The sequence below is a fragment of the Phaethon aethereus genome (assembly GCF_964289735.1).
Source record: "Phaethon aethereus genome assembly, chromosome: W".
NCBI classification, from domain to species: domain Eukaryota; kingdom Metazoa; phylum Chordata; class Aves; order Phaethontiformes; family Phaethontidae; genus Phaethon; species Phaethon aethereus.
The window spans coordinates 28,088,279-28,101,951 of record NC_138581.1 but is presented as its reverse complement, the minus strand read 5'-3'; the positions used below and the strand labels follow the sequence as shown (position 1 = coordinate 28,101,951).

The window sequence follows — 13,673 nt, the reverse complement described above, 5'->3', positions numbered from 1 at the left end:
TTGAGAATGAGCTATGTAATAAAATTGGGTCGCTGCCTTCTTGGTGAATCAGAAAATTGAAATGTAAATGGTTAGAATAATACTATTTTGTAAAATATTTAAAGTATTTTAACTTCTCTTATGTCCTATGTATTACCTGTTTACAAGATGGTAGATAATAGTGCTAGATGTTAAACCAAGTTATGTAGCTGCCTCCTTTTCTGTATAAATCCCCCCCAAAAATGGCAAGTTGCAGCGTTCATTCTGTTTACATCCTATTTGTTCATCCTCTTTATTTTAATTTAATTTAATTTAATTTAATTTAATTTTATTTTATTTTATTTTATTTTATTTTATTTTATTTTATTTTATTTTATTTTATTTTATTTTATTTATTTAAGGTTCCAGCTGTCTATATTTTCATTAGCTTTGTAATAGCGATGAATCAATAAGTTATAGGGAGTTAATCATTGTTCACAGTATATAGATTTCTTAAATAGATAATCAGAAATGTAATGTACTTTTAATGATCAGTTATAGACATCTCTCTCTTTTTTCCAAAGGCTTTTGAATCCTATCTAATACAGCCTTTCACTACGTTTCATTCTGCATTCATTCTTACAGTGAAGTAATTAACACTTTACATTCAACCCTATAAAAATAATTGCAAGTTTTGCCAGGAGGATGTGGAAAGATGATTTATGAAGCTCTAAATACCTTTGGGAACAATAATACTATCTATGCTGCATAAATGTTTAAGGAACACACAGCAAATGTTTCCCTTAACAAAGCAATATAGATGGAACACGATTAGCTGTTGTGATATTAAATAAAAATGTCACTAATCATTTATTGATAACTGTAATAATTACATTGTTTGTAAAATGCTGTGAAATCCTTTCCTGAAAGTCACAGTAGAAATACAAAGTATTTATTAATCAAGATTTGGTAACAAACCAAAATTGTTCTAACTTTTTATTTTCCACTTCTGTTAAGCAAAAACCCACTTACGGTAATAGCTATCAAAAACAGTAGATAAAAAGAACAACTGAATATCTCAAATTTGACAGAAACACTTCAAAAAACTGTGAAGATAACGGTGCAAGAAACCATCATCCTGTTAAAATATTTGTTCTTACCTGTTCTCAGCATGTAGGTTGTGATAATATTTTGGGGTCTGATGCTAAGGAAGATAGATGCCGTGTTTGTGGAGGAGATGGGAGTACATGCGAAGACATTGAAGGTTTCTTCAATGATTCATTGCCCAGAGGAGGTATGCACATATACATCCATTCTGTTGCACAATGTATTTAGATGACTGTTTAGCAAATAACAGTGCTGCATTGGTTTCCAGCATGGCATTGCTGCTGGTCATTCACTTGGACTCCTTTTGCCTCCTTGTTTCCTTTTTCTGTATTAGTTTGGATTTATGTCAAATACAACAATATGTTTCATTACTGAATACTTAGTTCTCATGGTCTTTAATGCACTTTAAAAGAATTGGGTGGGGTTTTTTTAATTCATTAGTTATGATTGTATGGTAAAAGTAATTTTGTGTATGATTTTAATGTGTATGGTAGAATCTGATATTTAGTCATACGTGAAATTTTAGAATAGAAAGAATCCAGAAATGTCCTTAAGTACATGTTATTAAAAACTCAGGAAGTGTGTATGGGCAATTATTTGAAAGCTTAGCTCACAAAAGACAATATTAGTGTTGCAATCTTAGTGTTATCAGCTTTGGGCCCCAGAATACAGGAAAAGGATTGATTCACTGGAGTGAATTCAGTTCAGTGAGGGGCCACTAAGATGATTAGCAGGGGCTGGTGCACTTGCCCCTCTGTGAGGAGAGGTACAGGGAACCGGACTTATTTAGCCTGAAGAAGAGAAGGTTTATGGGGACCTAGTATCAACCTTCTAATACCTGTGAAGAGGAGGCTATGAAGAAGAGAGGACTGTGTGGAGGATAACTTCCTGACACAGCTGGTGAGTGAGCCCACCAGGGGAGGTGCCTTGCTTGACCCGCTGTTTACAAACAGAGAAGGACTGGTGAGAGATGTGGTGGTCGGAGGCCGTCTTGGGCTTAGCGACTGTGACATGATAGAATTCTCAATTCTGAGTGAAGTAAGGAGGGGGGTCAGCAAAACTGCTACCATGGACTTCCGGAGGACAGATTTCAGCCTGTTCAGGTCATTGGTTGAGAGAGTCCCTTGGGAGACAGTCCTGAAGGACAAAAGGGTCCAGGAAGGCTGGACAGTCTTCAAGAAGGAAATCTTAAAGGCACAGGAGCAGGCGGTCCCCATGTGCCATAAGAAGAGCTGGCGGGGAAGGCGACCGGCCTGGCTGAACAGGGAGAATTTGCTGGGACTCAGGGAAAAGAGGAGAGTTTATCACCTTTGGAAGAAGGGGAAGGCAACTCAAGAAGACTACAAGGATCTTGTTAGGTCAAGCAGAGACAAAATTAGAAAGGCAAAAGCCCAGCTAAAGCTCAATCTGGCCACAGTCGTAAAGGATAATAAAAAATGCTTCTACAAATATATTAACAACAAAAAGAGAGGCAAGGAGAATCTCCATCCTTTACTGGATATGGGGGGGAACATTGTCACCAAGGATGAAGATAAGACTGAGGTGCTTAATGCCTTCTTTGCCTCAGTCTTTAATAGCCAGACCAGGTATCCGCAGGGTATTCAGCCCCCCGAGCTGGAAGACAGGGATGGAGAGCGGAATAAAATCCTCATAATCCAGCAGGATACAGTTAAGGACCTGTTAAGCCACCTGGACACCCACAAGTCTATGGGGCCTGATGGGATCCACCCAAAGTACTGAGGGAGCTGGTGGAGGAGCTTGCCAAGCCACTCTCCACTCTCCATCATTTATCAGCAGTCCTGGTTAACAGGGGAGGTCCCAGATGACTGGAGGCTTGCCAATGTGACGCCCATCTACAAGAAAGGCCAGAGGGAGGATCCGGGGAACTACAGGCCTGTCAGCCTGACCTCCGTACCAGGGAAGATCATGGCGCGGTTCATCTTGAGGGTGCTCACAGGGCATGTGAAGGACAGCCAAGGGATCAGGCCCAGCCAGCATGGGTTCATGAAAGGCAGGTCCTGCTTGACCAACCTGATTTCCTTCTATGACCAGGTGACCCGCCTAGTGGATGAGGGAAAGGCTGTGGATGTTGTCTACCTGGACTTTAGTAAAGCCTTTGACAGCATCTCCCACAGCATTCTCCTGGAGAAACTGGCAGCTCGTGGCTTAGACAGGTGTACTCTTCGCTGGGTAAAGAACTGGCTGGATGGCCGAGCCCAGAGAGTCATGGTAAATGGCGTTAAATCCAGCTGGCAACCGGTCACAAGCGGTGTTCCCCAGAGCTCGGTTCTGGGGTGGGTCTTATTCAATATCTTTATCGATGATCTGGATGAGGGAATTGAGTGCTCCCTCAGTAAGTTAGCCAGACGACACCAAGTTGGGTGGGAGTGTTGATCTGCTGGAGTTTAGGAGGGCTCTGCAGAGGGATCTGGACAGGCTGGATCAATGGGCCGAGGTCAACTGTATGAGGTTTAATAAGGCCAAGTGCCAGGTCCTGCACTTGGGTCACAACAACCCCATGCAACGCTACAGGCTTAGGGAAGAGTGGCTGGAAAGCTGCCTGACGCAAAAGGACCTGGGGGTGCTGGCTGACAGCTGGCTGAATATGAGCCGGCAGTGTGCCCAGGTGGCCAAGAAGGCCAACAGCGTCCTGGCCTGTATCAGAAACAGTGTGGCCAGCAGGAGGAGGGAAGTGATTGTGCCCCTGTACTCGGCACTGGTGAGGCCGCACCTTGAATCCTGTGTTCAGTTTTGGGCCCCTCACTACAAGAAGGATGCTGAGGTGCTTGAGCGTGTCCAGAGAAGGGCAACGAAGCTGGTGAGGGGGCTGGCGCACAAGTCTTATGAGGAGCGGCTGAGGGAACTGGGGTTGTTCACTCTGGAGGAGATGAGGCTGAGGGGAGACCTTATCGCTCTCTACAACTATCTGAAAGGGGGTTGTGGTGAGGTGGGTGTTGGCCTCTTCTCCCAGGTAACCAGCGATAGGACGAGAGGAAATGGCCTCAAGTTGCGTCAGGGGAGGTTTAGATTGGGTATTAGGAAAAATTTCTTCACCGAGAGGGTGGTCAAGCATTGGAACAGGCTGCCCAGGGAGGTGGTGGAGTCGCCATCTCTGGAAGTGTTCAAAAAACGTGTGGATGTGGCGCTTCAGGACATGGTTTAGGGGACATGGTGGCGCTGGATTAATGGTTGGACTTGATGATCTTGAAGGTCCTTTCCAACCTTAGTGATTCGGTGATTCTCTGATTCTGTGATGAAAGAAAATGTTGAAGTACATTTTAATCCCATATATCTTACTAATTTTTAGTAGTAATTTATTAATGGTTCGTTTTATGACTAATATTGTTTAAGATAAACAGCAAGAAATAAAATTTATCTTTATCTTATAGGCTATATGGAAGTGATTCAAATTCCAAGAGGTTCTGTGCACATTGAAATAAGAGAAGTGGCAATGTCAAAGAACTACATTGGTAAGAGCATGGTTTAAATAGCGGACTGTTATTAAGTTAGAGTTTATGATGTGATTTGAAGGTACATTTTCTGGTTTGGTCAAACCATACACATAGTAGGAGCAGCAGAGGGAATGGTAGTTGTTAATATTAGGTTGTGGTCAGACAGTTGCAGCAATTGTCCTGAGCTATTGAAATACATCATGTGATTCCTCCTTGTCCACTTGGTGCAAAATCAGGTCAACTTCACTATAATTCTAATGTCAGACTTGAGCTGAAGTGAATGAGGAACACTCAAATGATATGCTGTCCCACTCTGAGGTAGTGTCTTCCACCTGGGGAAGTCTCTGATCTTGAGGGGTTGTACTGTTTTAAAACATCATTTTATTCTTGGAATGATTATTCATCAACAGCCATGGTTACTCAAATGCTAACAATACTGTCTCCTTATCTTAAGGCAATTTAATGTATGTATTCCACAGTGTTTCTCTGTTGCTGTGTTGTAGGTACTTAATGCCATCTCTGTTTTATAGATAAGGAAAACGAGGTGGAGAAAAACTAGGTGCTTAATTGAGATCATTCAGGAAGCTTGTGGTAAAGCACAGAATTAAATTCAAATTCCCAGGCTATCATTCCTTTCTTTAAAGACTGTGTTAAATTTGCTTTCTGTTTTTTTAATACTGATGCGTACAAATCTGGCTTTGTCAAACTCATGACAACATGCATTTCTGAAAGTCTCTGTACCCTGATTTGCATATGATGCCTGTAAGTGTGAGTTTGAAGGGCAATTACTCTCCTAGGTACATTAATTCCTAAATTGATTATATTGGTAATAATGGTACCTTTTACTGTTGGATGCCTACTTTTCTTTCTGCCTGTTCCCACCCTCCTGTAATTCAGCATATTATCAATCTCCCTCCATTCTGCAGGAATACCACCACCACTACTACAGCAATAGAGTGCTTATTATTCTTTCAGCATCACGCTCCCCCTGGCCCCTCCCCTATGTCAAAATATACTGTGGGTAAGGTTGCTCATATATCCTATATTAACATTTCAAACAGAGGTGGTGGGAGAGGCATACAATGCATCCGATCATGGTCATTTTCTGCTAAGAACCATATTGTCAAAAGAGCACTTTGTAACATTGAAATCTACACCAATATTACTGTCATATATTTAATACACAGATTCATATTGTGTTTCTGATTCCGTGGGTAGCTGAAAACCAGAATAAAGAAGATATTGTTAGCTACTACAATTAAGTTTGTTATTCCTCTAATTTATAAGCAGAGGAAAGTGATCTGGAAAACCATTTAGATCAACACCATCTGTACAAAACGAATGAAAAATGTCAATTTTGGGGCTTAAATAAAAAATATAGGCAACAACTTTGGTTTTTAATCTGGCCACAGATCTAAAACTGTAAAGTAGTACATAAATACTTTTTTAATGTGTTTGTCACAATTTCAAGGGGTTTCCTGTGTTTCAGGCTCTCTCCTCACTGCCTTGCTTCATGCTACAGAAGTCCTGGTTAACACAAATGGGGGATTCCTCTCCTTCACTAGTTCCTTGTGTTTTGAACTTTCAAAGCTGCCATTATATCCTAATAAAAGATAATTTTAATAAGTCACAGGGGCCATTTCATTTTGTGTTGGGATGTTTTGTACTGTGAGTGTGAACTAGATCACTATTTTAGGTTCACCAGTTTATGGGGAAAGAAAGGCTTCTAGTTAGCTCCCTAAAAAGAACTGTACAAGCACTATAGTAATTAAAAATGAGTTTATTATGTTAAAATATGTATGCAAATATGAATGCTGAATAACTCGGTAATCTTCACCTTAAGCCAAGAAGTCAATGTCTAATTAACAGAATGTTCACATTAAGGTACAAAGTCAGTTTCTTGTTTAGAAACTTAATCTAATATTATTGATAAAGAATCAAATATAAGTCCCTAAATAATATCTGCTTGGTTGGTTAGCTAAGAAATTTATGCTTTGTCTACAGTACTTTTATGGTTTAAGGCTGTAAATTAGGTATAATAAAGCATCTTGGCAGATTAAATAGCTAGTATTTGGTTTTGTAGTAGAAATATCTTGGATTTATGCTTTAAGACAGAAAAAACCACCAGTGGACAAAGACAACAAAGCAAGAGCTGATTGGGACCATATGTCAGACTCAATGTTCCTTTTTTTCCTCTGCACATTATCTGAGATACCTGTCCCATGCCCCAGCATCTTAATCTAAAGATTAGATTGATAATTTATCATACATTTGAGACCTTCATATATCTTAAGTAGGACAGCATACATTGCACCTGGGCTCAGTTCTAAAGTCGAAGATATATTGCAAGTTGCATGAGGTATTCTGTTTTGTTCCATATAGCACCTGCATGTTGAAATCTGCAAAGTATACCTGCACATTGAAGATTATTGAAGAGGCAATATTGTCAAACTGCATGAGGGATATTTTGAACCAGGGCTAAAGAAAAGGTTTTATATTGCTTGAAAAAACAGTGATGTTGTGGTGAAGCTCACATACTTCTAACAGATTAGTAGTTTAATTTGCAATGGCTTCTCCATTATAAATGCTGCTTCCAATTTTTAGGTGGCTTGTTTTTTTTTTTAAGCTTTAAAATCTGAAGAGGATGACTACTATATTAATGGTGCCTGGACTATTGACTGGCCAAGAAAGTTTGGTGTTGCTGGAACAGCTTTCCATTACAAGAGGCCAACAGATGAGCCAGAGTCTTTGGAAGCACTAGGCCCTACTTCAGAAAATCTCATAGTCATGGTAAAGTTATAATTAATATATTTCTGAAATTTGAAATATATATTTATGTTCTTAGGAAAGACAAGGCCATGAATGAAATCAAAATAGGTTGTGTTTACAAAGAGTATACAGCTTGCCTAGCTGGGACATAACTTTTTAACACAACTTGCTTATCTTTCAAAACTGACAGGCAAATATTGTGATGGAAAAGGGATAAAGTCAGAAGAGCCCCAGGAAATCTCACAGAAAACACCCCATCTGTGTTAAATGTGCTTCGGAATAATGGTAGCATAAATTGTAAATGGGGTGTATAATGTATCTCTGCATACTGCTGATACATGGAAGTGTTAAGTTATAGCATGACAGTTCCTGACAGTTCTGTAGATGTCAGTGGTTTTAAGCCTGGCCTGAGTGTGAAGTATACTTTTACCACAGCAAGAAAATAATGATTTGACTGTATTAAAGTATGTTGCTGTGACATACATTGCTCTGAATAAATTGTACACAATATAAGAATGTAACAGAAGATGTGACCAGGGTCCTGATGCCCTGTCTCTGATGGTAGGCAATAGTGAGCCTACTGTTGCTCTACTGTGTTGGGGAGGAGTATAAGAACAGGGTGATATATTCTATCAGCTGCCAGATTTGCAGTTCAGGGATTGCTTGAGCCAGACAGGATATTTTTGTGTATAGAATGATAGTTGCCTGGATATTCACATTTTAGGTGCCATTTTCAAACACCCAAATCCTGCTTTTTTCTGATGTAGCTGTGGATAAGCTAGACTCCATATAGAATGAGTTACACAATGATTAATAGTGCCTTTTCTCATTCAGTCAGTGCCACTGACTGACTGACTTTCTGAGCAGTTCTTTGCTCTTTTGTCCAATGGAGATAGGCAGATATGCCTCTGCAAAATATCATGGAAGGTAGAAGGAGATGAGAAATAGCTCTAAGATGTGTCAGATTGCTGCATCTTAGCAATGATATATATTATTAGTGACAGAAAGAAAAAGTTAGGTAGAGAATCAAAGACTAGCGTTGGACAGGTGGTATGTGGAACTGCAGTTCAACAGTGAAGGTAGCCAAAAGCTCATAGTGACTGTTGAACTTCCATCTGTATCACTTGCAGTGATATAGCTGCAGTGAGTTTTGATATTCCTTTAAAGGAACCACAGGTGTGATTCCACCAAGCTAATGCTGTTGGCTATTGCATTAGGGGAAAGCAATGACCTCAGCAACAGTCTGTTGCTGTTACTATTATTGCTATTATTATAGTCACGAGAAGTGTAAGCAAGGGCAGAGCTAGGTTCATAATTGCTATGTGAGTAGCTCCTCACAAGATTTCAGTGAGGACTGCTGCATGTTTGCACAGTAATGTCCTTAACCAACTTTGACCTCACGTAATTAGTCAACTACCAAATTAACTCCCATTAAGACATTAATTTTATGAAAACTGGCTTTTTAGAATAATGATGTCAAGAATAAATAACTTACAGAAGTTATAAAGTTGTGTCAAGGGAAAAATAGACAAAGCTCACCTTAGACAATAATACTTTTATATATGTTTTAAAAGTTAGCCCAGATTCTTTTGGGAATACCTAAAAGAACTACTATGGCTTCCTTTATTACTTTTTTCCCTTCCACAGGACATAGCACATACCTAGATTAAATATCATTGTAGTTGCTCTCTGCTTGCCTGTTTTAATGGTATAACGAGTTGTTTTCAACTACAGATTCTGCTACAGGAACCAAATTTGGGTATAAGGTATAAATTCAGTGTTCCCATCTCTCGCACTGGCAGTGGAGACAATGAAGTTGGCTTTGCATGGAATCATCTGCCTTGGTCAGAATGTTCTGCCACTTGTGCTGGAGGTAAGACACCAGGCAGTCAAGCTTCAGGGTAAACTGAATTGCAAGATACAGTTTACTACATAATTATGTAGGTAACTAATTGAAAACATTTCTTTCAGACATGCCTCAAACCTTAATTTAGTGAAAGAACATTTATTTTATCACAACGGATTTTGTTGTTTTCAAGTACATTCAATATGTTCAGATCTTTTTGCTAAATACAGTGTATCTTGGCACAGTGTGTCTCTGCCTGCTGATGCTTCTTCTGCGATTCTATTGAAGCTGGGATGCTTGCTTTTCACAGGAGCTTTCTTGATAAAGGACATCAGAAGTTTTAAGGAGATTAAAAAACAGAAGGCAAATAAGGCAACTGTAAATAAAGGGATGTGTCTTTGTGTGTTTGTAGGTATGCTTCACAAGATCCTAGTCAGTCCTCCTATCCTCCAGCCACCAAAGTTTAGGATACATACTAGCAGCTCCTCTGTAGCAGATAACAACAACTCAGTTATACTTCCCAGCCCATAGCAGTATCTGAGAATTGTTGCCTATTGGCAGCGGTGGGGGATTTGTAGGTTGTCCCATATGATTCATCATGGGTGCCTTTTGCCCACAATTTACTATATTCCTAATCCTCCCTCTAGTGGCCACCAATGCAATTCTTTACCTCTGGCTGGGAGAGCAGGACAGTTGGCTTCCTTCAAAGCCAACACCATTGCTGCTGCATGGACCGGTGAGTAGAAGTGCTGTGTGAACAGTATCTTTCTTCTCTCTGGAGACTGAATGCATCGTCTCCCCAACATACCTCAATTTCAGAAAATATGGGAGAGCACTTTAAATCTGCCTCAGAATTTCAGTTTTCTACTGCACTGTGCACTGCTCATAGCAAGAGGAAGACACTGTATTTTTTTAAAGAACCTTTGGACCAAATATTTGTTCTTTACCTTTTTTTATGGCTACTGGAAGTATTCATGTTTAGAATCATCTTGACTCATCTTTCTGCTGGATCCTGCTGTGGCTGTTACTGCTTGTTTGCTGTTTAAATACAGCAGTTTGCTTAGCCATATATAAGATACAAATTACAGCACAAATTCTATTCTGTGCAGCTAGAGAAAGTCTTGTAATAAAATAGAGGAAGGTTTCAACTTTCTCCAATATTTTTATTGTTCATTTGTTGGATTCTTGTAATCAAATGAGTGACAGATTGCTTTTTTAACTACTATTTTAACAATGGTGAGTCTGGGAGGAAAAGTAACATTTAAAAAAATCTCATAACAAAAGACAGTTCCAAGTACTGCCAAGTCCTATTTTTATGATGGCAATGAGGTAATGATCTTCTTGAAGTCATGGGAAAACTCCCATTGATTTAGGCAGAGACAAGATTTTAGCCATGGATCTTCTGTCATGCAGGTCATTGTCACTTCACAGATTGGAAAGTATGCAACAGAAAAAATAATTGTCTCTGAAGGAGTTGGCACTTATCTAATAAGAACATTTTGACATAATTAATTAACTTTTAAGGGAAGATTTGTGAATCCATCATAACTGCATACATTTATTATTCATTTGAACCTTTGGGGGTGAGGGAAAGATTTTCTTCAGTAGCTTATGGTGGCTAAACCAGGCACTTTCCTTTCAGCTTAGTATGAGGATATACTGTGGTCACTTATTTTCATTGAGGTCTGCGCTCAGGGAATAAATTTCATTTAGCTATGATTCATGTTAAAAAATGTATCTGCTTTCTCCATATGAGTACCTGCTATTCCCCACAGTTTATGAAGCACCTTTTGCCATATGCCAAAAGAAAACACAATTCTAAAAAGGAGCTGAGTCAGGGAAAAAGAAAGGGAGACAAGGACTGTAGAGACAGAGACCGTAACTGGAAAAGCTGTCTAATATAAAGTGTTGAGCAATCTCAGAAATGAAACCACTGCATGGCTTTGTTTATTTCTATAGGCTTCATTATGAAGTCCATTACTGGAAATCTATTTACTTGAACTCTGTCTTGAACTTTCTCTTCTAAGAAGATAAATTTTGCTCTGCATCAAAGGTTAACAAAATATTCAACAGTTAAAGGATTTCTCACTGAAAGTAAAAAAAGGGCAATGAACATCTGTGAGGAATATTAGTATGGAAATTATTTTTTATTTATGAGGTTAAAAAAATTATGTAGTGACTTTGGACAGACTGTAAGCAGGTTAAAGGCATCAACATTTTCCTGCCTCTCATTGTAGTTGGTGTAGCACACCTGTAGTACATGGACTGATCAAGGTTTGATCATATGATATTCCCATCAGGGAAGCTCTAGATGATGTAGAGCCAAATATACTTTTATATCAAAGCATAGGCTTTATATCAAAGCTGTAGACAAATCTAAATTGTAATGAACACATTTAACTTCTGTCCATCTCTGAACATGTCTGTATTCTAATGTTGTCTTTTTGTCTAGGTGTATGTTACACTTAAAAAGCTGTCTTAAAAGAACATCAAATTTGTGAGTATTTAGACACCAGGAAATGACAGAATTAAGGATGACTATGAAATCTTAAATTGTTTTCTGTGGTTGTGGCTGTTCTGTGAAACGGGGACCAGTTGAGCAGGGACCATTCTCTGATCCTGAGGCTGTGTCCCAGACTAGTTCATATCCACTCCACACTATTTAGGTCTAGTTCTCTAAATCATGACTGTATCTGCATTACATAGCATTTGACCAAGTCTGTGACTCTTAAAACATAGTTATTACTTGGTGTATATTTTTTAATTCAAAGTGTCTAAAATAGAAAAAATGAGAACTGCGTACAGCCCACCAGAGTGATATGAACTTGAGGATATGCATTGAATGTCATGAAGTAGAGCACAAAGGCTAGAGCAGCATTTTGGCAGTGCAAAGTTTAAATAGTTTTGGAGTATTGTATATTGCAGAAGTGTCTGAACTTTGTGCAATCTCTTCTTCATAGCCTTTTGAGAGCAATCCACTACATTCAGCAATTCCTAGAGCTGTCTATAGGCCTTGTCTTGGAGAGGGATAACTGGAGCAGTCAGGAGCCAAGGAGCAAGCTAAGAGCAACCTACAGTCTTTATTAGGTGGTAATGTGCTGTCTTTTCCACTGGACTTCTATCTTACATTCATCTCTGCTGTGCTGATGAGTCACATCTGAACAGTAAAAGCGCTTTAACTTTTAAAATGGAACCTCTGTTCAGGGCCTGTCTCAGTTTTGCAGAATAGGAAGAGCATGCTGTAAATGGTATGATAAGAAGGAGGAGGGTTTCCTGCTTATGACAGCTCAGTGTGGTGCGAGAGCGTTGGATTCCATTCCTGCCTCCCTTGTGTGGTTCTCATGTGATACTGAGCAACTCAAAGCGTACGTCACAGTCTTACTTGCTAATTATCAGTTCATTGTTATCTGGGTACGTCTCTGAAATGTCTGAGCTCTGAAGCATGCAATGAAGTTCATCAAGTGTGTGTAAAGTGAAGTATTCTGAAAACTCAGCTGGGCACCTCAAATCAATGGACTCTTTCCACAGTAGACATTATTCTTCACAGAGGAGTCTAGGGGATAAAGTTTGTGAAACAAACAGTTACATCTTTAGATTGCATTTAAAAACCAGAAGGAAGTTAGTCCTTCTTTAATGAGTGATAGAATAGAATAGTTCAGTTGGAAGAGACCTACAACAATCATCTAGTCCATTAAAGCATCTTAAGGGCATTATCTAAATGCCACTTAAACATTGACAGGCACGGGACATCTACCACCTCTCCAGGAATCCTGTTCCTGTGTTTGACCACCCTCGCGGTAAAGAAATACTTCCTAATGTCCAGTCCCTCTTATGGAGTCCCTCCATCCTCTCCTGATGCAGCTTTGAACCATTCCCACACGTCCTGTCAGTGGATACCAGGGACAAGAGATCAGCACCTCCCTCTCCGCTTTCCCTCCTCAGGAAGCTGTAGAGAGCAATGAGGTCGCCCCTCAGCCTCCTTTTCTCCAAACTAGAGAACCCCAGAGTCCTTAGCCGCTCCTCATGGGACTTGCCTTCCAGCCCTTTCACAAGCTTTGTTGCCCTCCTCTGGACGCATTCAAGGACCTGAACATCCTTCTTAAATTGTGGGGCCCAGAACTGCACACAGTAGTCAAGGTGAGGCCACACCAATGCTGAATACAGCGGGATAATCACCTCTCTTGACCAGCTGGTTATACTGTGTTTGATGCACCCCAGGATGCGGTTTGCCCTCTTGGCTGCCAGGGCACACAGCTGACTCATATTGAGCCTACCATTGACCAGCACCCCCAGATCCCTTTCTGCAGGGCTGCTCTCCAGCCACTCCTCTCCCAATTTATACTTGTGTCTGGCATTTGTTCTTGTTAAATTTCATGCCATTGATGATTGCCTAGTGCTCCAATCTATCTAGATCCCTCTGCAAGGCCTCTTGTCCCTCAAGAGAGTCAACAGCACTTCCCAGTTTAGTATCATCAGCAAACTTGCTAATAGCGCATTCAACTCCTTGTGTATTTGGTAGTGTCATTCATGTTAAAGGAGAA

At 39.9% G+C, this 13,673-nt stretch overlaps 1 protein-coding gene across 1 annotated transcript in view; it reads left to right on the top strand.

The window, feature by feature from the left end:
• Window positions 1-13,673, top strand: part of LOC309415268 (A disintegrin and metalloproteinase with thrombospondin motifs 6-like) — a gene marked incomplete at both ends in the record, with an annotated part of 195,173 nt that overhangs the window by 157,433 nt on the left and 24,067 nt on the right. Inside the window, 4 exons of the mRNA XM_082012736.1 lie at window positions 1,129-1,252; window positions 4,455-4,535; window positions 7,144-7,307; window positions 9,021-9,159. Coding sequence (XP_081868862.1) covers window positions 1,129-1,252; window positions 4,455-4,535; window positions 7,144-7,307; window positions 9,021-9,159 — 508 coding nt within the window. The remainder of the gene's footprint in view (window positions 1-1,128; window positions 1,253-4,454; window positions 4,536-7,143; window positions 7,308-9,020; window positions 9,160-13,673) is intronic.